Source organism: Notamacropus eugenii, chromosome 1 (assembly GCF_028372415.1).
Source record: "Notamacropus eugenii isolate mMacEug1 chromosome 1, mMacEug1.pri_v2, whole genome shotgun sequence".
Taxonomy (NCBI): Eukaryota; Metazoa; Chordata; class Mammalia; order Diprotodontia; family Macropodidae; genus Notamacropus; species Notamacropus eugenii.
Genome location: NC_092872.1, coordinates 591,921,630 through 591,947,111, shown reverse-complemented (window position 1 = coordinate 591,947,111; position 25,482 = coordinate 591,921,630). Strand labels below are relative to the sequence as shown.

Below are 25,482 nucleotides of genomic sequence, written 5' to 3'. Positions count from 1 at the left end.
ACTAACAACATGGTGCTTAATCTTTCAAAGGAATGTGGGAAATTAGTTAAAATAAGCAGCATGGGACAAGGGAAAACTCAGAGAACCAATGTCTGCAGGAAATGTACTTCCTCCTCAACTGTACCAACATGAATAATTGAATTAATGAAAAAACTTTTGGAATTTTTGGTATGTGCCAAGCTGGGTGTGAAGGGCTAGGGATACAAATGCAAAAACAAGACATGTCTGCCCTCAAAGAGATTACATTCAAATGAAGGAAGACAGTACATAGAGAGATGTGGATGCCCCAGAAAGGTGTTCTAGTGTGAGAAGTTGAAGAGAAGTTTGTAGGATGAACAGTAGGGAAGTTCAGGGAGATGTCATTTACAAAGGCAATGGTCATGTTATGGCTCTCAGAACAAGCAATGAAAAAGGAGGTATATATGGGGGTGGCATAGATATACATGAGGATGAAGCAACAGTGTAGAAATATCATAGGCTAAGATGTGGACTCATGGTTGAGAGGTCAGGACATAGTGGCTTAGCTTCTCTCAGGCATGGCCTCTGATGGTTTGATTCAGAAGGTAGACCCATAGCAGCATCCGTGGTAGAGTGGAAAATGAGAAGGAGCCCTCCTCTGAGTTAGTCATTGTCCCAGGTCTACCTCTTTGCATTGACATTTCTGCCCCTGAGGGGGCAGACTGCCTGTTTACCTCATGGCCCAGAGACCAGCATGATGTAGGATGGCAGAAATAAGAAGCACATGGAAACATGTGCCAGTCTCATGGAATCTGTCAGGTTCTCTGTCTCTCCTCCCCCCAGTCCCAGACAAATTTGCCCCAGGTGCCAAAATTCCCAGTTAGGGCTTTGACAGTAGAACCTTTACTCTGTGAAATGTGATACAATACGTGGATTTGGTTTAAATTGTATCTCTTGATATGGACCAATTCCACATATCAGAAATAGCATTAGGACTCAAGTTCTCTGAAGAGTTTAGCCCTTGCTTGTCCCCTACTATCACCATCATAGGAGATCCTGTTATCATTATTAATCATACCAAAGATGAAAGGCGTATTGTGACTGAACTATATTTTATTAAGTATTTTTACTATTCTAATTCTTCAACCCCTTCTCACTAAATGGAAAGCAGGAAACCAAATTAGAGAGACCCAAAGGAAAGTGAAATACTTCTTGACCATGTGGAAGGAAAGAAAAGATGACTTTAAGGACTAAATTAAGGGAGGATCTGAGGTTCCTGCCAATGACCAAACCACGAATGGAAAAGTGGCAGCACTGAGAACCTACTTTGGCTCTCAAGTTCCTCAATCCACCAATATGAATAATGACTCTGGAGGACACTATGTCTTGAATGGAATTTGGAAACTCTACTATATTTCCCTTACTCCTGGTAACAGCCATGCGAGGGCTAAAACAATGCAACTATGTTTTTCTTGGAATTAGATCACACCTATATAATAACTCAGGGTCTAAAAAAACTTGAAGGTGCAGAGCTCAGTAAGAGATGTCTTATTATATACATTTGTTGCCTTTATTGGGCGTATGCAAAGAGTTAAACAGGCTTGTCTGTGATATAGAGAAATTTGTTTGTATCCAAGTTACACGAGGAAATGTGGTTTGCAATAGGTTGGGGCTTGAGAACTATTTCTGATGGGGTACATATAGATTTCTGCTTAGGTATAGACACACCTTTCCAGTGGTTCTTATCCTCAGGTCTAGGATCATTTTTTTTAAAAAAAAGTTTTTTGATGGCTATTTTTCAATAGAATTGGTTTCTTTTGTAATCCTATATATTTTATTCTATGCATTTAAATAAACATTCTGAGAAGGGATCTATAGGCTTTGCAGATTGCCAAAGGAGTCCATGACCCCCCAAAAATGTTAAGAATGCTTGCCTTAGAGTAATGCAAACAGTGTGGCTATGTAGAAAGACATCAAGCTGGTCTCTGAAAATCATAGAGAGTTTGAAGATTCCCAACTACTCTCTCTAGAGTGGGATGAAAAATATGACTTTCAGGATAAAAGCTGGATATTTTAGAGCCTGATCCTTTTTGGTGAATAGGGTGATGTTAATTGCTAATAATGCCATTTTTTTTTTAAAAAAAGGACTAAACTTTATTGAAAAACTGCTGTAGACATTTTGACATAGGTCTCAGCTACCAATTTAGGCAGACATACACATGTAGTATTTAATCTTCAAGAACAAAATAGGAGGACAGGACAAATCCAATTGGGACTTTAGCCTATGTACAGAGTGGACTTTTTTTTCCAGCTTCAATGTCCCTTTTTATATAATGCTTGTGTTGAGACATACTTGAATGAATTCATCATTTGGGTTGATCAGTATCCATTTGTTACATTAGACTGGCTTTCTAGGCTCATATTTTGGAGGTGCTTTCCCAAGTCATCCTTACCCACTCATCCACCACAATTTAATACAAAGCAAGGCTAGATAAATGCATGAAAGACAGGCTTACCCTGGGGTCTGTCTCCAACTTCTGCTTATGGGGCAGACTGCGTCTTCTCTTCGTCTTGGCAAGGCCATTGTGGTAAAAGTGGTATAAGCCTCCTGTGAAGGGGAGCTGGAGAGAAAGGACAAGCAAGGGCATGATTAACCTCTTTTAAAAGCCTAATGATAGCCAAATTAAAAGCTCTTGGAACCAGTTTGATATGGATATAGGTGATCTGGGGAAACTAAAGCAGCAGTCTCTGAATTACTTGGCTAAATGAGCATCCACCTCTTGTCCTTCTAAACCTGGGCTGAGGCCAATGTACTCAATACCTCTTAGCCACTTTCACTGTACTAATCCATGCATATATACTCATCCTACCTCTCTGTGTTTGTTAATACTGTTTTCCTTTTCATAACAGAATCATAGAATCTGAGAGTTGAAATGGACTTTTTCTGGCCATCTTGTCCAATCCAGAACCAAAAGGAATCCCCATTCTGACATATCCAAGTGATCATTTGTCTCTGCATGAAACCCTTCAAGGACAGGAAACCTTCTATTTCTTAAGGCAGCCCATCCCACTACTGGATAGCTCTCATTTTTTATGAAGTTTTTCTAATCACTCATTCTAAATTTGCTTCTTTGCAACTTCCAGCCATAACGTTTGCTTCTATCCTCTGGGTCCAAATGGAGAAAATCTAATATCTCCTTCATATGATGGCCCTTCAAATACCTGAAGACAGTGTTCTCCCCTCTCTCTAGGTCTTCTTTTCTCTAGCCTAAACATGCCTTCAACTAAGCCTCATGTAGGAGACTCAAGGTTCTTTATCATCCTGATTGCTCTCCTCCGGAGTGCTCTAGTTTGTCAATATCCTTCTTAAACCATGGTGCCTAGAAGTCATAATAGAGACTTTAGTGATAAAGAGATTTTATAGTCTCATAAAAACAGTCCACAGTGGGGTTTTGCAACTTTTAAATAAAATAATATTTGGTATTATATATATGCTAGCTACTATTAATATTCCTATTCCTAGAAGTTATATCTCCCTTAATGTAAGTCCATGATCATGCTAGCTTTTTTGGCTGCCACATTACACTGTTGGTTCATATTGAGCTTGCAGTCCACTAAATCCCCTTATATGTTTTCAGAACAACTGGAATCGAACAATGACTCTGCCATCTTATACTTAGGAAGTTGATTTTTTTATACCCAACTATAAGACTTTACATTTACTCCTCTTCAATTTTATCTTATTAGATTCAGTGCCATTCTCTAGACTGCCAAGATCCTTTTTGACTTTGACAGTAATTGTGATAGGACCAATATCTACCAAGGTCCCCCTTTCCCTCTACTTCATGGCTTAGGAAAAGAAGGTATAGCTAGGGCTTGATTGGCTTGGGTATGGGGCGAAGTTCAAGCTGTGCCTGCTCTGATGCAGCTTCTTTGAGGTTTTTGGTTGTATTAACACAGCTTCCTGGTCACCTAGGAGCATAACAACTCCCATTCATGTAGGACTGGGATGTCTCTAATTTAGTAAGTGCCTGAAGATCACAAGACTTCCATACCCTTCCATGTTGATCAGACAAGTTTCCTTATAAGCATGTGTGTGTCTGTATAAGTGCACTGAATCCTTGTCTCACATCTTTGCTATGTCAATGCTAGGTAAACCTCCTTTTTTATTCACTGCTCATTGACTTCTGAGTGCTGCATTTTATCCCAACATATAACCTGAAGAGAGCACCAGCATAAAGTCTGCCCCTAATGGTGATCCATTGTGTTAGTTATCCCTCCCAACTTTGTCGTTTGTACAATTGATGAACATACCATCTATGCTTTTATCCAAGTCATTGACAAAAACATTAAACACTACAGGGTAAAGAAAAGATTGCTGGGATATGCCTTTGGAATCCTGCCATGTTGACATTAAACCATTAACAACTTTTAATCTAGCCATCCAACCAACTCTGATTCTATTTTATTGGAATTATTGGTATTATTGTTTAATCCCTATCTCTCCATTATCTCCACAAGAATAACGTGAGATATTTTATTAAAAGCTTTGCTGAAATCAACATAAATTATATCCACAGCATTCTCCTAATTTACTAGCTTAGTAATCTTGTCAACAAAGGAAATGAGGTTAGTTTGGCATGACCTTTTCTTGATGAAGTCATGCTGGTTTTTTGAGATCAGTGCTTCCTTTTCTACATGTTCACTAACCTTTTTAAAAAATGAAATGTTAGAATTTTCCCAGGAACCAAAATTAAACTCACCGGGTTATAATTCTACTTCCTTTTTTTTTTTTTTTAAATTGGGACATTTTCCCTTCTTTAATCTTGTGGTTGCTCTTCTTTTTTCCCATGATTTTTCAATATCACAGATGGTAGCTCAAAAATTATATCTGCAGTTTCTTTCAGCACCTGATTTTTATTCATCTAGGGAAGCTAGGACTTCCCTTATTATCTTCTTATTTATCCTGGATATAAACTCCCCCTGTTACTCAAGAATACCCACACCCCTTTCTTTTTCTTATCTAAACTGTACGATGCCTTTAAGGAATGTTAAAGTTATAGGATCTTACCTTTTAGAGCTGGAAGGATCTTAGATGCCGGTGATCTTTAAGTATCCCTTAAATATCCCAGATACTCAGATTCCTAATAGAAACATAGCTAGAAGGTTTTTTTGCTGTCTGGGACAAAAACATTTAAATTGTACTAGAGACAGGCAGTGCCAATGAGGAAAATCTGGCCTCAGGAGCAGAGAAACCAGAGCTTGCTAGGACAGTGAGCCTGAGAAAGAAACATCATGGCTATAGGATGTGCCTATAGCCACTAAAAGACACTGTGTTGGCAAAAGATCATGAGGCATATTGGTTGATTACAGATCAGAACACAAGCTAGGAGAGTGGTAACCACACTTCTCCTTGGATCATGTCACTTTGGAAGAACTGAGGGTTTGCCAACCCCCAGAACTACTCTGAAACAAAGCACCTGACAGGAATGAAAGTCTTTCTTGGATAAGGGTAAGGAAAGATGAGACTAGAGATGTCTCCTCTGCCTCCTTTGCAGCCACACAACTACAGCCCCTTGCCACATGTGGTCCCTCTCTCTACTAGGGGGTGTCATATTCTTACATAATGGATGCTCTGCTTGTAGGACAGTAATTTTGGTTGCTTATAGTTTGAAAGCTATTTTGAGGTTTAGGGATTAGATTTTTTTTCCTGAAAACTGGGACAATTTACTTTTTGTTCTATACAGTTTTCATTTATGATTTCTTGAAATATAGATCTGAAAAAACAGGCCTTAAAAAAATTATGGTTTTAAAGGGATTCAATGATTCTTTGAGCCAGTCCATTGTGTTTCAAATGGAGCTACTTAACTACACTTTTAAATCCAAACTACTTTGACAGTCACTGAATGGCCAATAATTGCTCCCAACCTAATCCTCTATGGCTCATTATTTAGATTTCCATGGCTTAGAATGAGTATAAACAGCAATTGTTTTGTTCTGGCAAGAAATGTGGAGGGTCTTCCCCTCCCAGACTGATATTTTTGTCCTGGTAAATCAGGCCATCTTTTGTCTCAATTCTATTTTTTAAAAAATTAATTAATTATATTTATTTTCAGTGTTCTACAATCACCACCATATAACAGATTATTATTTTTCCCTCCCTTCTTCCTCCCTCCCCAAGACAGCATACAATTCTGTATAGGTTCTACACATTCATTCCTATTAAATACATTTTCACTACAGTCATGTTGTGTGGAAGGATTCAAATGAGTGGGAGAAATCATCTAATAAACGCAATGCACATACACACACACACACACACACACACACACACACACACACACACACACACAATGATTTGCTACATTCTGCAATTGAATTCCATAGTTCTTTCTCTGGATGTGGAAGGCATTTTGCCTTAAGAGACCACTGGGAATTGTTTAAGTCCTTGCATTGCAGTGAAGTTCCAAGTCTACCAGAAAAAACTCTCACACACTGTGGTGGTTGCTGTGCACGTAATCCTCCTGGTTCTGCTCCTTTCGCTCAGCATCAGATCATATAAGTCTTGCCAGGCCTCTCTGAAGTCTTCTTGTTAATTTCTTATAGCACAATAGTATTCCATTACATTCATATGCCACAATTTATTCAGCCATTCCCCAATTGATGGGCATCCCCTTGACTTCCAGTTTTTGGCAACTACAAAGAGTGCTGCTATTAATATTTTTGTACATGTGGGACCCTTTCCAATTTTTATGATCTCTTGGGGATACAGTCCTAGAAGCGATATTGCTGGGTCAAAGGATATGCACATTTTTGTAGCCCTTTGGCCATAGTTCCAAATTTCTCTCCAGAATGGTTGGATGAGCTCACAGCTCCACCAACAGTGTATTAGTGTTCTAACTTTCCCACATTTTGGCCAACATTTATCATCTTCCTGTTCTGTCATGTTTGCCAATCTTATAGGTGTGATGTGGTACCTCAGAGTTGTTTTGATTTATATCTCTCTAATCAAAAGTGATTTAGAGCACTTTTTCATATGACTATAGATATCTTTAATTTCTTCCCCTGAAAATTGCCTGTTCATATCCTTTGACCATTTATCAATTGGGGAATTTTGTCTCAATTCTTACCTAGCCTTTCATCATGGAATGGGCATTGCCCCAGACAAACTAGGTCTGGGAAAGACCTTCATTTTAAAAGGTCAAGGTCATCCACGGCATCATGGGCCATCCCCAGTTGCCTTGACTTTTGTCTTGCCACTAGACTTCTGATGACTCTGGAGGAGAGAGTGAGGCTGACAGCTTTTCTGTGCAGTTCTGCCTCACTTAAGTACAATTTATACACGTCATCATTCTTTTGACCTCATTGGTCCTCTTCAAGAAGAAAGATGAATAATAACAACAACTACCTCCTACATTTTATAGATGAGGATGAAGACCCAAAGAGATGAAATGAGTTGCCTAACAACATGCAGATAGTAGGTAAGAGGAGTGGGATTTGAATTTAAGTCTCCTGACTGTTCCCTTTGACCTTGACAATATACTTCCTCCTACTTTGCTTTATGATGCCTATATCTTACAGCTGGAAAGAGAATTTGAGGTCAGGAGTGTAATATAGTGTACTGGACTGGAAGTCAGTAGACCTGGGTTCAAATTCTTCCTTGGATGCTTACTAGGTATGTGATCTCATATAAGCTAAGAAAACTCTTTTGTAGAATGAGAATAATGATAATGACATTGCCTACCTCACAGGATCATGGTGAAGATCAAATGAGCTAATGGGTAGACATAAAGTGCTTTGAAAAACGTAAAAGCGCTATAAAAAGTTAGTTATTATTTTATTTATTCTAGTGGTTCCCAACCTATGAACTGTGGACTCTGGGGAGTTGTATACTTATTGTAAGGGGGACATAAATACACACCACATACAAATTCATGATAAGTATTCACTAAGTAATTATTGATTGACCATTTTCACCCCACCTATCCTCTTCCATCTCCCATTATCTTCTCATTAATAGATTGAGAATTAGGCATGAGTCTTACAGCTGTTTAGGTCAGCTATAGCAACGAGAGCTAGCCAGAGTGATGGTAAGGCACCAAAGTAAGCAAATGGGAAGCAAGGATCAGGACTGATGAAAAATATAATCTATTGGCAGACAGGGGCAAGTCAGTGGGGCTTGGGTTTTAGCCCGCTTCAGCTACTGGAGTACTGTAGGATCTTGGACTTCACTTTTGTGCAACGCAGCTTCCCCTCATGTAAAATGACTGATCTCAGAGTTTGCTTTCCGTTCTATGATTCTTTGACTTCTCTCCTTTCCCTAAACTTTCCACCTGTTTCCATGTTAGAGGGAGGTGTAAGGAGACAACCTCGAATTGCATTTTGTTTTTGCCAAAGTTCAAATGGTCCTATTCTCTTGCCTAGGGATGGCTAGTCGGGTAGAGGGAGTGTTTCAACAGCAGGCAGGAAAAACTCACATTTTGCAGGAGTAAGAGGATTATTTTTCTTTTACAATTATTATTTTTAACACAAAACAAACTAATAAGAATTAAAAAATGATAGTAACAAAATATTTTTTGTTTATTTCCTTGAGCGCTTGTGAACTTCAGTGTCTTTAGGGTTTTTTGGCTATTATTGTTTTTACCTTTTTTAGAAACTGTGTATGTTTTTTCTTTTTGAGGCGGTAGGGAGTTCTGCTTTCTTTTCCCTGAATCACTTCAAAAAAGTGTTCCCATATTTCTCTGAATTCTTCAAATGTTGTTTCTCAAGGTGCAATAACATTCCACAACATTAAAATGACAATTTGTTCAATCATTCCTTAGCCTTGGAACACAATTTTGGTTTTGCTATCAAAAAGTGATAATAGCTATGCATACCCTTTAATCCAGCAATACCACTGTTAGGTCTGTATTCCAGAGATTAAAAAAAGAAAAAGCATATTTGTACAAAAATATTTATTATCAGCTCTTTTTGTTCAGGCAAAGGGTTGGAAATTAAGAGGATATCCATCAAATGAGGAATGGCTGAACAAGCTGTGGTATATAATTGTAATGGGGAATTATTATGTCATGAGAAATGATGAACTGGCTGATTTCAGAAAAAAAAAAACCTAGAAAGACATGAATCACATGAACTGATGCAAAGTGAAGAACCAAGAGCACATTGTCCATAGTAACAGTAATGTTGTAAAATGATCAACTGTGAGTGACTTGGCTATTCTCAGCAATGCAATGATCCAAGACAACTCCAAAGGACTCATGATGGAAAATGTTATCCAAATCCAGAGAAAAAAACGGATGGAATTTGAATGCAAATTGAAGTGTATTTTTCACTTTTTTTTCTTGTTTGAGATTTCTTTCACAACATGACTAATATAGAAAAATGTTTTTATGATGGTACATATATAAACTATAACAAATTGCATGCCATCTCAGACAGAGATGGGGGAGGGGTGTGAGGGAGGGAGAGGATCTAGGACTCAAAATTTTAAAAATTATTTGTGTCTTTTAAAATTTTTATTTATCTGTTTTTAGTTTTCAACATTCACTTCTATAAGATTTTGAGTTCTAAATTTTCTCCCTTTTCCTTTACTCCCTCCTCCCCAAGATGGTGTGCAATCTGATATAGGCTATAGATATACAATCATATTAACATATTTCCACATTAGTCATGTTGTAAAGAAGAATTAAAACCAAAGGGAAAAAACATGAGAAAGAAGAAACAAGCAAAAAAGTGAAAATGGTATGTTTTAATCTTCATTCAGACTCCATAGTTCTTTCTCTGGATGTGGATAGCATTTTCCATCATGAGTCTTTTGGCATTGTCTTGAAATTGTATTACTGAGAAGAGTTAAATCTATCAAAGTTGGTCATCACACCATGTCGCTGTTACCGTGCACAATGTTCTCCATGTAAGTCTTTCCAGGTTTTTCTAAAGTCCACCTACTCATCATTTCTTATGAAACAATAGTATTCCATTACATTCATATACCACAACTTGTTCAGTCATTTCCCAATTGATGGGCATCTCCTTAATTTCCAATTCTTTGCCACCACAAAAAGAGTTGGTATATGTATTTTTGTACATGTGGGTCCTTTTCCCATTTTTTATAATTTCTTTGGGATACAGACCCAGAAGAGGTATTGCACGATTTTGTAGCCCTTTGAGCACAGTTACAAATTGCTCTCCAGAATGGTTGGATCAGTTTACCATTCCACCAACAATGCATTAGTATTCCAATTTTCCCCACAGCTTTTCCAACATTTATCATTTTCCTGTTTTGTCATATTAGTCAATCTGATAGGTGTGATGTGGTACCTCAGAGTTGTTTTAATTTGCATTTCTCTAATCAAGAATGATTTAGAGAATTTTTTCATATGACTATAGATAACTTTAATTTTTTCCTCTGAAAATTGCCTGTTCATATCCTTTGGCCATTTTCCATTTGGGAAATGACTTGTGTTCTTGTAAATTTGACTCAGTTCTCTCTATATTTTAGAAATGAGGCCTTTGTAAGAGATAATGGCTGTGAAAATTATCCCCCAATTTTCTGTTCCCCTTCTATTCTTGGTTGCATTGGCTTTGTTTGTGCAAACCCTTTTTAGTTTAATGTAAACAAAATTGTTCATTTTGCATTTCATAATGCTCTCTATCTCTTGCTTGGTCATAAATTCTTCACTTCTCCAGAGATCTGAAAGGTAAACTATTTCTTGCTCTCCTAATTTGCTTATAGTCTCACCCTTTATGTCTAAATCATGTACCCCTTTGGACCTTATCTTGGTATACAGTATAAGATATTAGTCTATACCTAGTTTCTGCCATGCTATTTTTCACTTTGGAGCCCTAAATTTAAAAAAAAAGAATGTTAAAAATTGTCTTTACCTATAATTGGGAAAAAATTAAAACATTATTTTAAAAAAGTGTTATAAGGAATATTATTGGCAGCTAGGAGGCACAGTGGATACAGGGCTGGGTCTGGAGTCAGGAAGACATGAGTTCAAATCTAGCCTTAGACACATTAACTTCATGACTCTGGGCAAGTCATTTAACTTCCGTTTCCCTCAGTTCCTTTGTTATGGGACCATTGAGTCAAAGGGTATGAATATATATGTATATGTATATACATATATGTATATGTGTATATATGTATGTATGTATGTGTATATGTGTATATATATATATGTATGTATATATACATATATATATATGTATGTATATTTGAAAGCAATCAGGGTTAAGGACTTGCCCAGGATCACACAACTAGTGAATGTCTGAGATCAGATTTGAACTCAGATACTCCTGACTCCAGACCCATTGCTCTATCCACTGTGCCACCTAGCCGTCCCTGAATATTTTTTATAACACAAATTTTACTTTTCAAAAACATTAAAGGTAGTATCACCAATGGTGTATTAGTGTGTGTTTTTCTAGATCTAATCTAGGATTGGATATTGTCAACTTTTCCTTGTCTTTTTTATAGATGTAAGGTGCTATATCAGAGTATTCATTTTTATTTCTCTGATTGTTCAGAAGTTTGAAAACTTTTATATTTGGTTACGTATCATTTGTGTTTCTTCTTTTGAGAATTATCTTTTCATATCCTTTGTCCATTTGTCTTCTGAAGAAACAGCTCTCACTTCTATAAATTTATATCCAAGTCCTTACATATTTTGGGGCATGAATTTTACAAGAAATATTTATTATAAAGATGATTTCTCAAATGTATCATTCCTTCTTATTATGTATGCAGATATATTCTTATGCAAAATGTTTTAATTTTTACACAATATAATCATAATCCTTCTAGATCAAGAATGTTAAAGAATTTAATATTCTATTTTTTTATAATGCATTTTACAAATATTTGGATTGTCAAACCATTAAGAATTCATTATAGTGTACAGTCTGAGATATTGTCATGAAATTATTCTTCAATTATCTCAATAGTTTTAAAAGACTGAATAATGATTCTCCCTTCATCTCTGGAATTTTGTAATTTTAGGTTTATTTCACGCTATCTGACACACTTTGTTCTAGATTATGATTATCAAATATTTTCTACTTTATCTATTTTCTAGTATGTAGCACCAAATAGTTTGTAAATTGTTGCTTTATATTATATTTTGATGCCTGGTGGTTTCTTGGATATTCTCAACATTTTATTATTCTAAATGAATTTCTTTACTTATATGAAGTATCATTGAATCTATAGATTAATTGTAATATAGTCATCTTTACTATATTAGTTTAATTCAACCACATATATTAAATAGCTCAGATTATATAGCTCTTCCTCTGCTTTTGTGAAAATTATTTCATAGTTGTTTTTATGTAGGTCCTGTGTGTATCTTGGTAGAGTACTTACAGAATAACAGTCTTAGAGTAGGAAGGGCCCTTTGGGGTCACTCTGTACCAATCTAAACAGTAATAGTACTAGGGTGGTAAAGGATCACCTTTAAATTGAGTTTAAATTGAGTAAAAATCTATGAATTACATCCATTTTAAAAAAAAGAAGTTGAGATGAGCACTTGGATGAGCTCATTCGGAGCCCATTTTCTTCACCAAACTTTCATTTTCCAAATCTTCCTGTCTCTTCTGAAGTCCTTGCCTTCAGTCCCCAAAGTGAAGAAAATACCATCTGTGCTACCAAGATACTTTGTTGCGTGTTGGTAATTTGCATCATTGTAGGGAACTTCCACATGGATAAAATCACAGATTCACTTGAGTATCTACAAATACTGTTGATTTTTTGTGTGTTGATCTCATATCCTCCCATTTTGTTAACACTATTTATTATCTTGATTATTTTTGGTTGTCTACTGAATTTTCTAAACAAGCCATTGCATCATTTCCAAATAGAGGCAATTTAGCTTCTTTTCCCCCTGTGTTTATTCTTTATTTTTCTTGACATATTGCTATTAGCTATCCTTTCTAAAATAATAGCAGTAATATTTCTAAAGCTATTATTTTGTAAAAAATGTCAAAAATAATGGTGAAAGTGGATAGCCTTGTATAAACACTGTTCTCAGTAGGAAAACATATAATATTCATCCATTGAATAAAATTCTAATTCTGATTTAGCTAAACCTTCCTATTCCATTGTTGTTAATGGTTTTCAACATGCCTGTATGCTATGTTTTATCCAGTTTTTCCTACATCTCTTGAAAGAATTTAGTTATTAATGTGATCATGGAATCACAGAATTTTTGATTTATCACTCTAAGTTTTTCCTAACATTATATTATCCTTCCTTGCATCACTGACAGAAATACAAGATGGACATTTTAAAAAATTAAATATATGTGTATATATTATTGCATCCTATTTGTATTTTAATACTGTACTTAGTATTTTAGTACTTTACTTAGTAAAATAAGGAGTACTATTTACTAAAACAGTAAATAGTAAATACTGTTCAGTATTTGCTATTAATGAATACTAAAATACTATTTTCTAATATAGAGTATACTTTACTTAGTATTTTACTTAATATCTTAACTATTTCTTTAACTAAATATTTATTAACCACATTGGTCTAAAACTTTTTTTCTCTGTCTTCTCTGTCCCTTGTTTGGGGATCAAGAACTAGCTGGTATTCTTCTTTTTCATTTTAAAAACTATTTTATATAATATATAAATATGTAATATAATAATATAAAATATTTTATATAACAAAACAATGAACTGGTCTTTAAATATTTCATAGAATTCATTTGTGAATCTATATGATGTTTAATGAGATATTCAAATAGGTTATACATTTTCTATATGATTACTTATTTTTATAAAAAATTATCTGTTTCCTATATGTTAAATTTGTTGGCATAAAACTTAATATAGTTAGTAGCACTTGACAATTATGTTTATCTCTTTTCTACTTGTTAGAATCATCTATTTTTTATTTTTTGTTTTTTAAGATGTGACTTTCCTTTTTCTTCATTTTGGTTAAATTAACTAGCAATTTATTAATTTTAAATGTCTTTTCAAAAGTTTCACTTTGCTTACAAATTCATTTTTCCTTCAGTTTTGTTAAATTTTCCTTTAATGTTGATGATTTCTTATTTCATGACTGTTTTGAATGTTATTTTATCGAATTTCTTCTAATTTGAAAAGTGCAAATATCAGCCTTCTTTTCTCTCCTTAATATAAGGAATTAGGCATATAAAATTGTCTCTAAGAAATGTTTTAACTGCTTTGATATATTGTCTCAATGTTGATATTATCTCTAGTTTTCTTTTTGGGGGGAAACCCAATCATTATTTGGCAGTTCATTTTTTGGTCTCTTTCTAGACCTGTATCACTCATATTTCCCTTATTATTATTTTATTGCATTATGGTATGTATAAGTAGTGTTTGAAACTTTTATATTTCTGAATCTATAAATTATTTACTTCATAAGGCATGTTGGTATTTATAAAAGTTCCATGTATACTTGAATAAAAAGTGATTTCCAAACTACCCTATTTAGTTCTCTCCATTATCTATTAAGCTCATTTTAAGTACTCTATTTGTATGTTTTAGGTTCTTTGTTAATTTCTATTTTTATTATTATTAAAATCCTTCATCAGCATTATTTTATTCTTAGATTTTTAAACATTCAGTTAACTCTTTAAAATGTAGTTGCTATGTAATTAGATGACTATATTATGACTACAAACCCAATTTTCTGTAGTCTATATAAACAGTAGATTTAATTCCACTATCATTTTAAATCTGTATGTATCTTTTTGTCTTAGGTTTATTTTCTTTGGTCAACATATCAATAGAATATGTTTTTGTATCCCTGAAATTGCCATTTCTTTTTAGGTGGAAATTCAGTCTAAATAGGTAAAAAATTTATAACTGCTAAATTTAACTGCTAAGTTAAATGCTAAATTTATCAACTCCCATCTATGCAGATGATTTCCAGATCAATACATCCAGCCCTAGTCTCACTCCTGAGCTGCAGTCCTGCACCATTAATTACCTTTAGTATATCTCAAATTTTATGTTGCATAGGTAACTCAACATGTCCAAAATAGAACTCACTTTGCCCTAAAATCTGTCCTCTTCCAAATTTCCTTTTTACCACTGATAGTAACACCAAACCTTCCAGTCTTCCAATCTTAGAGCCTCATTGTTATCCTTCACTTCTCATCCCACAGACTGAATGCCTTGCCAGATCTTGTCATTTCTACTTTCTCAAGTCTCTAGTCCATTTCCTCTACTTCTCACTCATATAGCCATCAACCTAGGTCAGACACTTCTCACTTGGACTCTTGCAAGAGATTTTTAATTATTTTCCCTTCCTCAGCTCCCTCTCCATTTCAATTCATTCTTCATTCTTTGAGTCTACTCAATAAATGCCATTAGCTTCCTATTACTTCCAGGATGAAATATAATGTTCTTTCTTTGGCATTTAAAATTCTTTACAACTTGCTCCTTCCCACATTTCCTATCTCTGTATACTTTACTCCCTTCCATGAACTTTATAATCCATAGGCATTACCCTTACTCACTATAGTTTGTTCATAAAACTCAATCTCCCATATCCCTGTGATCTGTCCTCTGTGCCTGGAATGGTCTCCCTTTTTCATGTATGTTAGTTTCACTTCCTTCCTATAAGACTCAGCTCAAATTCTACTTTCTCCTGGAAGTTTTTCTTGGTCCCAAACACTCCCAGTGCTTTACCTTCTGAGATTACCTTGATTTACTTTCTCTCTAAAAATAGCTTGTTATTCACGTTATCTCTCCCATTAAAAAATGAGCTCCTTCAAGGATAGAGACTTTCTTTGTATTTCCAAGGTATAATGAGTAACTGATCCATAGTAAACAGTAAATGCTTATTGATTGATTATATTAATTTGTTTCCACAAGGACCTGCAGTTTATCTTATTTCAACAATGATAACGTAATATGGTTGTATATCCATATTCAGATCTATACCTACAACAGTAGACCCATTTTATAAGTTTCTATTATTACTTCTAAATGTTTTTCAAAAATTTTAACTCTTCCAGCACAATAAAATTCAACAAACATTTATGAAATATCTACTGTTTGTAAGTCATAGGTAATTCCAATCATTTAACAAACATTTATATTTGCATTAAATTTTCCGTATGCAGAGTGCTGTTAGAAACTGAGGGAACATCCAGAGTTTTGATAACACTGTTTCCATCCTTATGAACCTTACAATCTGGCAGAAGGCTTCAAGAAGACCAAGTCTGTCACTGACTCACAGCTAGGTAGGTACAGCCCTATGATCTGACAGCTGCACAGAGACAGACAGAGCAGTTAGGAGACTGCACAGAAGATTCAGGGTATAGGTGGGGATATTACTAATAGGGATGGAATAACAGAAGTTAGGATTGCTCTATGTGCATCAAATATAATTTGGTGACTTGTAAGTAGGTAAGTAAGAAAGACTCCAGGGGAAGCATATTTGTAAAGGAAGGTGCACAATGCTCCAATTTCTCCAGAATCCATAGTGTATTTAACTGTCTGTGAAATTGATTTTTGCAATGATAGATAATATCTTGCATTTGTGTATTTCCCTTTAACTTCTCTAAGAGTTTTCACATGTATTAATTTTCTCTTTTTTATACCCATATATTTTTCAGTATCAAAAATATAATACAAATGAGACCAAATTATGCAATTCTGACTCCTTTCCCATGAGAGGTAGCATGGAGAAGTGGATTAGAGAGGGGACCTCAAAGGCAGGAAGACCTTGATTTAAGTGTTCAGTTCCTTCTACTCTTCAGGTCCCTCCCTTCCTCTGATTGGAGAGGGTACAGGGTAGGATATAATAATGGCATCTAACTGGCAGAGTTATTGTGAGGGTCAAATGAGATAATATTTGTAAAAGGCCCTTAGCACAGTGCCTGACACATAGTAGGCATTATATAAAATATAAATACCTATTCCTTTCCCCATTTACTAAAAACAGTATGCCTTATAACCTACTTTTTTAGTGCATGTTGCTTCGTACTATTAGACTATAGATACTTTCAGGATAAAAGACTAGTTTAGTGCTTAATGAATTTAAAAAGAGATGTTTATTGAATTTCTTATGTTGGATTTTCTCTCAGTCCAGATCACCTACACAGGCTTGTAGGCATAGCTCTTTCTTCTTTTTTTTTTTTTTTTATCAAAACTCTGCTTTTTACCTTGTTTCTGTTCCTAGGTTATTTTATTCTAGTGCTTGGTGGTTTTTAAGTCGTGTCTGATTCATGATCTCATTTGGGATTTTCTTGAAAAAGATATTGGAGTAGTTTATCATTTCCTTCTCTAGCTCATTTTACAAATGAGGAAACTGAGGCAAACAGGGTGAAATGACTTGCCCAGAGTCACACAGCTACTAAGTGTCTGAGGCCAGATTTAAACTCAAGAAGATGAGTCTTCCTGATTCCTGGTCTGGAGCTCTATCCACTGGTACCACCTAGCTGCCCCTATGTTACAGCTTATCTTTATTCTTAGGATCATAGATTTAGAACTACAAGGCGCCTCAGAGGCTGTCTAGTCCATCCCTCTCACTTTTACAGGTGAAAAAACAGGTGACATAGGTAGTAAATGGAAGAACCAGGGTCAGAAGTCAATACTTCTGATTCTGCATCTAGCAAGGATGTTGTATGTAACAGTTCTCAGTCTTTAGGCAGATTTGGTTTGGCAAAGCTAATTATTTGTCCTATTGTAATTCAGCTAGGTGGTGCAGTAGATAGAGAGCCTATGAAGCAAATTTCAAGTTAGCACTGCAGTATTCTGGAACTAAAGAGGAAACAGCAATTCTCTTTGGGAGTTATGACAGTTTTAGATACTCTAAATTGTGTTTCTGGTAGAGAATCATGTAATAAGAAGTCTGTGAACTTTACTTAAAAATGAAGTCCCAACACTTAGGTCCCATGTATTCTGGAACTTTGTTTTTTAATGCACTTCTCATTATTTCATACTGATTTGTTCTTTCGGAATATACATGCATTTTTCCCTTGTGAATCAAGTCTAGACAATTTGTGGGTTGAGTGGCAGCTTGAAAGGAAGGAGGGAATGAATGTTAGATGTGGGTATTCAGTTCCATGGGCAGCAGCAAAAGAAAAAAATGCAATGAGGGATTCATTGTGTCAAATTTCAGGGCTCAGAATATGTATGTATATAAAGAAGTATGTATATCTCAGACATATATGTATGTACATACATAATAAACATAAACTACACATTCACATAATGGACTTCTGTCAGGAAGCCTGTCTGGTTTTGCCTTTCTTCTCACTCCCCAGATCTTGTGGTCTGATTTGAGATACCATGATCCCTTTCCTCTGAATCAAGTTCTCAGATGGTGCCTCCCAGAAGGACATCCCTTTCTAGATTGGCTTCTCTCACTATTCAAAACTGCATCCTCCTCCTGTTGACCTTCCTACCAGGTTTTCATTTCTTATCCTTGCTTAGTTCCATTAATTCACAAGGCTCTGATGACAGGCAAGTTCTGGGTCAAATCAACAAATGGCACCTTTCCTTAACTCAACTTCTTACCTCAGGGTGTGAGTGATTTCTAAGATCTCTCTCATTTCTAGACTCTATTTCCCACAATTTGAAAACAACAAACATATTTTTGACATTTAATACAAAACATTAAAAAAATCTCCATAACTATTTCCCCTTCTCCTAATCAGGAAAAAATCATATCACCATAGTAATCATGAGATTTCAAAGTCAGAAGGGAACTATGGAGGACATCTAACCATTTTAGAGATGAAGTGATTTGCTTAAGGTCACATTGCAAATTAACAGCAAAGACCAATCCAGTAAACTTTTTTGTTATACCCTCAATCTTAGGTCCTTGTTTTCTAATCTGGTCAATGATTTACACAAACGACTAACCTAGAGAAGTCAAATATTAAAGCCATTGGTAAAAATTTCCATTTTTATTAAAATTTGTCCTTTCCCAACTGTCAATCTTTTAAGGCTGAATTGTTTAAATTTTCATGTCCAGAGCCTGGTAGCCTGTCCTAATTTGGATGGCTCCAGTAATATAATTATGTCTGTTAAGCAGTGGTAAAAGTACTACAGCAGCTCAACACAGGGCCCTTGAGAGACTTCATGAGGAGTAGCTAAGCCAATGGGAATTGGATTAAACTCAATGACTTAGCCAGCTTGCCAAGAGGTCTGGTGTATGAATAAACAGTTTTCTATGATACTATGGCTCTGTGATTTGGTTCTTGTTCATTAAAGATCCATAGGCTCTGAGGCAAATTTACTGTAAGTTATCAAAATGTATCTTTCAGGCTAAATGTTTTATGAATATATTCTCAGACTAGCTCTGCTGACTTACCAAGGGGAGTTTCTGACAGTTTCTGATAACCTGACACTTCGATGGATCTGTAATTTGATCAATGTGGGTACTACATCCATGGAGGCAGATGTCAACCTTCCATACTTTCTCTACCTGGAACCATTCTTGAAGGTTTATAAACAGAATAAGAACTGTGTACTTATGTCCCCTCTGTTGACCAGTTGGCCATCACCACTATGAAATCAGAAAGGAGTTGCCTTAGAGTTGAAGTTATTTTGTATTTTTGTCTGTTTCATGGCCAAAAGATTCAACCATATTGTTGCTCAATCTTTTGTTGATAAGATACTCTGTGGTAGTCTAGGTTGATCCTCAGAGAAGAGATATGTTGAAAGGATAATTAGAGTTGGGGCAGTTGTGCTGTGGGGGTAGAAAGTCAGCAGCTTCTCACACATTCTGTAGCTATCTATAGGCAGCATGTAGAGAGAGAGAAGGAGAGAGAGAGAGAGATGGGGAGAAGGGGGGGAGGGAGGGAGGGAAAGAGGGAGAGCATGGGTTTATGGTGACCCATTTCAGGTCAGTAACATAGTAGTATGTCTTCTGGTTAGGGAGAAGGATCAGAGGGAGAGAAAGCAAGAGAGATATGAAAGACAGCTCTGTTGCAAAGAAGACTTGGTTTCCTGGGAGATTTTTTTCTGTCTTTGCTGTCCCATTTGTTGTGTTTGTGTCCCTGGGATAGTCATATACATACACACACACACACACACACATATACACCAGACAGACATATATACACAAAACATATATTATATATAATGCATAATATGCATATATATGTGTGCACATATACACATACATATATAGACATGTACACCACACACATACATATGTGTACATATGTACACATATAACACACGATACCTATAGATACATCCAAATACACACATATGTACACATATGTATATATGAGTATACATATATAACACAATACTTATAGGCGCATACACATGTAAACATATACACAATATATATACAACACACATATACACATATGTGTATCTACATAGACACATACAGACATACACATATACACATACATACACAATATACATATGTATGTATGTATTAGTCTATGCTAGAAGCAGATTGAAATCTCAGGTATAGAGCACACCCCAAAACTTGTCAATAAGAACTCTGCAGCAATAGCTCAGTGACACTTTCTGAGCCTTTCTTGTCTTGGCTGTGCTGGTGTCTGAGAACCCTTTGGGTCACCCAGTCTGTCCCCAGGACTGTACTCAAAAACCTTCCCATATTGGTAGGTGCTGCCAAAATTTATTTTCTGTTGCCATGGCCTTTGAGAGTTCATGGCCACTCCCATGCCATGATGAGGGATGAGTGAGAAACTTTTGCAGTAACCTGGCCTGACAAAAAAATGAATAGATATAAAAATGCTGATCTTCATCTACAAAGAAGATGCCATCGACCATTGGTTATCTGGGTACATAGATTGTTTGATTTTACTATGATAAATATGTCCAGCATGAGGTTGGGCTGACTGACCAATGTCATTTCACTCTGAATCTGTTATTTGACTTAAATTCCACCCCAAAGTCATGAGACCCTACTGCCATGTCACTTAGTGAACTGCCCACAGTAACATCATTTCCATGAAACTGCTCTCCACATTGTTGGCTAGAGAGGCAGTGTGATGGTGTAATGGAAAGTGATGGATTGGAATAGCCGAGTCAGAATCCTGGCTCTGCCACTGACTGCCTCTGCAACTATGGGCAAGTCAGTTATCCTCTGTGGCCTTCAGTTCCTCAACTATAAAATAAAAGGAGTTAGAATTTATGATGTATAAAGGCCTTTCAAGTTTTAAAGCTATCATTCTATGCTTTCCATGGAAGGCATGTACATGCCAAAGCACAGAAGCAGAAATGTACACAAGTTGTACATTAACAACAAGAAACACCAAACCTAACCAAATACCATATTTTCCATCACCTAGCACTCTAGTACGTCACTAGTATTTGATAAATGGTTGTTGGTTGATGGTTTATTAATTGCCTACCTTAGAAAGTGTTTTTTTAAAAACCTATTAAGAACGTTAGGTAGGGTTAGCCTGGGCTAGATTGTAAGCTTCTTGGGGAAAGGGAATGTGCTTCTTTTATCTTCATATCTTTAGTGTTTGTACATTATATGAACTTAATCATTTTTTTAAACAATTATTTAATTAATTAAGCATTTTATCCATTGTAGGGACGAACAATAACAGTTTGTTTAAGGAATGTGTGATCATTAGAAAGTGCCTTCCATTTGTTATCTGAGATGAGTATTATAGAATTTTGAAGGCCTTGTAGATATCCAGTCTTGTTACCCTCCTTTTTAAAATGAGGAGAGTGAGGCCCAGAGAGTTGAAGCGACTTCCTCAGAGTTACATGGCTAATTCATTTTAGAGCCAGGATGATAACTTCAGCTTCTGATTTGAAATCTAGTGGTCTCAACTGCTCTGCACCAGGCAGTCTCTGCCTCAGTCCTAGACTGAATAAGATCCAGAAGCTGAGAAACTGCTGGCTGGGATCAGGTTGCAGTTTTTGAATGTGGAGGGAGAAATGATGCTAACTGGTCCTAAAGTGCAGAAGTGGGGTAGAATCTACTTCCTTGGCCTTCTTAAATCCCAAGCTCCTATCAGTTCAGCAGAATGGACTCAGACGAAACTCGAGACTAGAGGAGGCAAGTCTGGCCTAGCTGCCAGACACCTCTGTCCTGGTTTCTAGAATAGGGAGCCCCGGCTTGAATTCAAAGTACTCTCAGGATTGGAGAGAAGACTGTAGGAACAGATCAGTTTCTAAGAGTAAGAGTGTGGGAAGAAGAGGACACAGAGGCAGGTGCTATGTAACTCACTTTTCCTCCTACACAGCCTTCAAATCCCATGCGGCTGATCTTTCCCCCAGTCTCCTAAATGGAATGCTAATCTTACAAACAACGGAGAATACTGAAATCAGCCTCCCATCTCCAAACCCACAGCTCCCGTGCTCCAGCGGAAATCTCTTAGATCATCCAGGAAACTTCATCTGAGAAACTGTACTTCCTCTATTAACTAAACCTTGCTCTCCCCAATGACATTTTCTTTTCAAGACATAAAATGTATACATATACTTACACAGGTGCATTATAACAGACATGAAATGTGCACATACATGTACAATAAGCATATACATATGTGTATATACATGTATCTGCGGATACACATATACATAGACAGACACATATATGTATATATACATGTGTGTATATATGTCTCTGTGTATATATGTATATGTATGTGTGTGTATGTGTATGTATATATAATATATACATATATATGTATATGTGTATATACACACACATACACACACACATACATACATATATATATAAAACCAAAACCATTTTGAGGCTTGAGAAGTCCCATGGGTTCCAAATTCATGTATTTATATTAAAGGAGGACTTTTTAGGCCTTAAAATGTGGCTTTTTTTTAATGAAAAGAAAAAGTGGAAGAATTCACAGGACAGTGTTAGTTTGAAGGCTCAGACCACACAGGGACATTGAGCTATAATCTTCATCAAAAGAATGTTCAGAAATTCTTAGTGTCACAAAACATGCCTGAGCCCAGGTGAATTTCCCACTGCTACTCCCTTCCATCCCTAGGTAGATCTACTGCCATTTGCTCCTTATCACATGTTGAGTCTAAAAAGCATCTTCTGAACACCCAAACTATACCTAAAGCAGTATAATCAGGGTTTTTTCTAGGGTGTTGATAACTGAACAATCCCTCTCCAAGGGCAGTCCTCTGACCATGCCATTTACCACCCCTGAGCATCCCATCCCTTTTCTAGAATTGTAGCCCATGACTGCTGCCTTCTTTCTATCCCCTTGCTTTTTGGGGTGGGGGAAACAGGAGAGTGCTATTGACAAATTCACTTGAAGGAGGGGAGGACAAGCAGGGTGGACTGTCCAATATGCTTTCTCATGCTTGCTTAACTTAATTTCATCAGCCAACAGAATTCATAGTAAAGATGTCACATGTAGTGCAGACATACTGTGTCCCCTCCCCCCCAGCCCATAGAGGACAAGGAGCCTGTGCCTGTTAAATTTCTAGCTGAGCTTACTGTCTCCTCATTATTCTGTTATAAAATTCTCCTGCTTTTTCAGCTTGGAATCTAGGCTGGTCAAGGACTGGATATAATTCCACCCCAGAAGATGTTTAATTTTATTTTCAGGAGGAAATGCTGTCAGGTGGTTAGGGAAGGGAGCTAAGAAACAAAACTAAACACTGTAGTCTTATTGTTAACTCTGTGAACCTCATTTGTTGAGCATCTCCTTATAAAGAGTACATCCAGATCTCAAACTATATTATAAAATGGTAATTATCAAAGCAATCTGGTAGTGGTTAAGAAACAGAGTAGTGGATCAGTGGAATAGATTAGATACAAATTACACTATAGTAAATGACCATAGTAATCTAGTATATGATAAACCCAAAGATCTAAGCTTTTGGAACAAAAACTCATTATTTGACAAAAACTGCTGGGAAAACTGGAAAATAGTATGGCAGAAACTAGGTATAGACCAACATCTCACATTAAATACCAAGATATGGTCAAAATGGGGACATAATTTATATATAAAGGGTGATACCATAAGTAATTTAAGAGAGCATAGAATAGTTGAACTGTCAGAATTATGGATAAGGGAAGAATTTAAAACCAAAAAAGAGAAAACTTTACAAAATATAAAATAGAAAATTTTGATCATATAAAATGAGAAAGTTTTTGCACAAACAAAACCAATGCAACCAAAAGTATAAAGAAGAAAACTGGTGAAAAAAATTTGCAACAAGTATCTCTGATAAAGGACTCATTTCTCAAACATACAGTGAATTGGGTCAAATTTATAAAAATACAAATCATTCTCCAATTGATAAATGGTCAAAGGCTATGAATAGGAAATTTTCAGACAATGAAATCAAAGTAATCTACAGTCATATGGAAAAATGCTCTAAATCACTATTGATTAGAGAAACGCAAATAAAAATAACTCTGGTACCACCTCACACTTATCAGAATGGCTAATATTACAAAAAAGAAAAATGTTTGATGTTGGAGGGGATGTGGGAAAACTGCATTGTTCGTATAGTTGTGAACTGACTCAACCATTCAGGACAGCAATTTGAAATTATGCCCAAAAGGCTATGAAACTGTGTATACCCTTTGATCCAGCAATACCACTACTATATCTATATCCCAAAGACTTCCAAAAAAAAAAAAAAAGAGAAAAGGACCTATTTATACAAAAATATTTATAGTAGTTCTTTCTGTGGTGGCTAAGAATTAGAAATTGAAGAGATGACCATCAATCGCGGAACAGCTAAACAAGCTGTGGTATATGATTGCAATGGAATATTATTGTGCTATAAGATGAATTCAGAACATCCTGAAAATACTTACATGAACTGATTCACAGTGAAGTGAACAGAAGCACTGTACAGAGTAATAGCAATATGGTTCAAAGGAAGAACTATGAATGACTTAGAGGTCTCAGCAATACAACGATGCAAGATAATCCCAAAGGGCTAATGATGAAGCATACATACTATCTACCCCCAGAGAAAGAACTGATATTGACTGAATACAGACTGAAGCATGTTATTTTTTACTTTCACTTTTCTTTTATTCAAATCTTGTACAAAAGCAATGTTTTATTTAATTACACATGTATAACCTATATCTGATTGCTTACTGTCTCAGGAGGAGAGGGAAGAGAGGGAAGGAGAGAGGGAAGGACAGAATTTGGAACTCAAAACTTTAAAAAAAATGTTAAAAAAATAAATATTTCATGATGGATCTGCTAGCACTAGGGTTTGGAGAGAAAGGCAGTAATAGATACCAGTTCCTGTTTTTAAGGTACTTGGTATTTCATGGAGGAAAAAGAACAAGAATTAAGAAAATATCACCAATATGACAGAAGTGTAGGTTTTATTTATTGTAACATACAGAAATAGAGACCTGGTTATGGGTTAAAAGGGAAAAGAAATGAGCAGTTGTGGGGTTGATCTGATCTCCAAGTCTTTATCAGTTAACACTTTAACTGAGATTAAGTTAAAAGTCACTGAGTGCAAGGTTCTGAAAGAATGAAATGCAAGATTGGAGGATGTGGGATGAACATGCAAAGGAAGAAGAGGGTCATGCTACAGGCTAAAAAAATGTGATATTTTTAT

At 35.9% G+C, this 25,482-nt stretch overlaps 1 protein-coding gene across 1 annotated transcript in view; it reads right to left on the bottom strand.

Annotated features, from left to right (window-relative positions):
* Nucleotides 1-25,482, bottom strand: part of PCSK2 (proprotein convertase subtilisin/kexin type 2) — a 318,578-nt gene that overhangs the window by 260,820 nt on the left and 32,276 nt on the right. Inside the window, exon 2 of the mRNA XM_072634512.1 lies at nt 2,475-2,579. Coding sequence (XP_072490613.1) covers nt 2,475-2,579 — 105 coding nt within the window. The remainder of the gene's footprint in view (nt 1-2,474; nt 2,580-25,482) is intronic.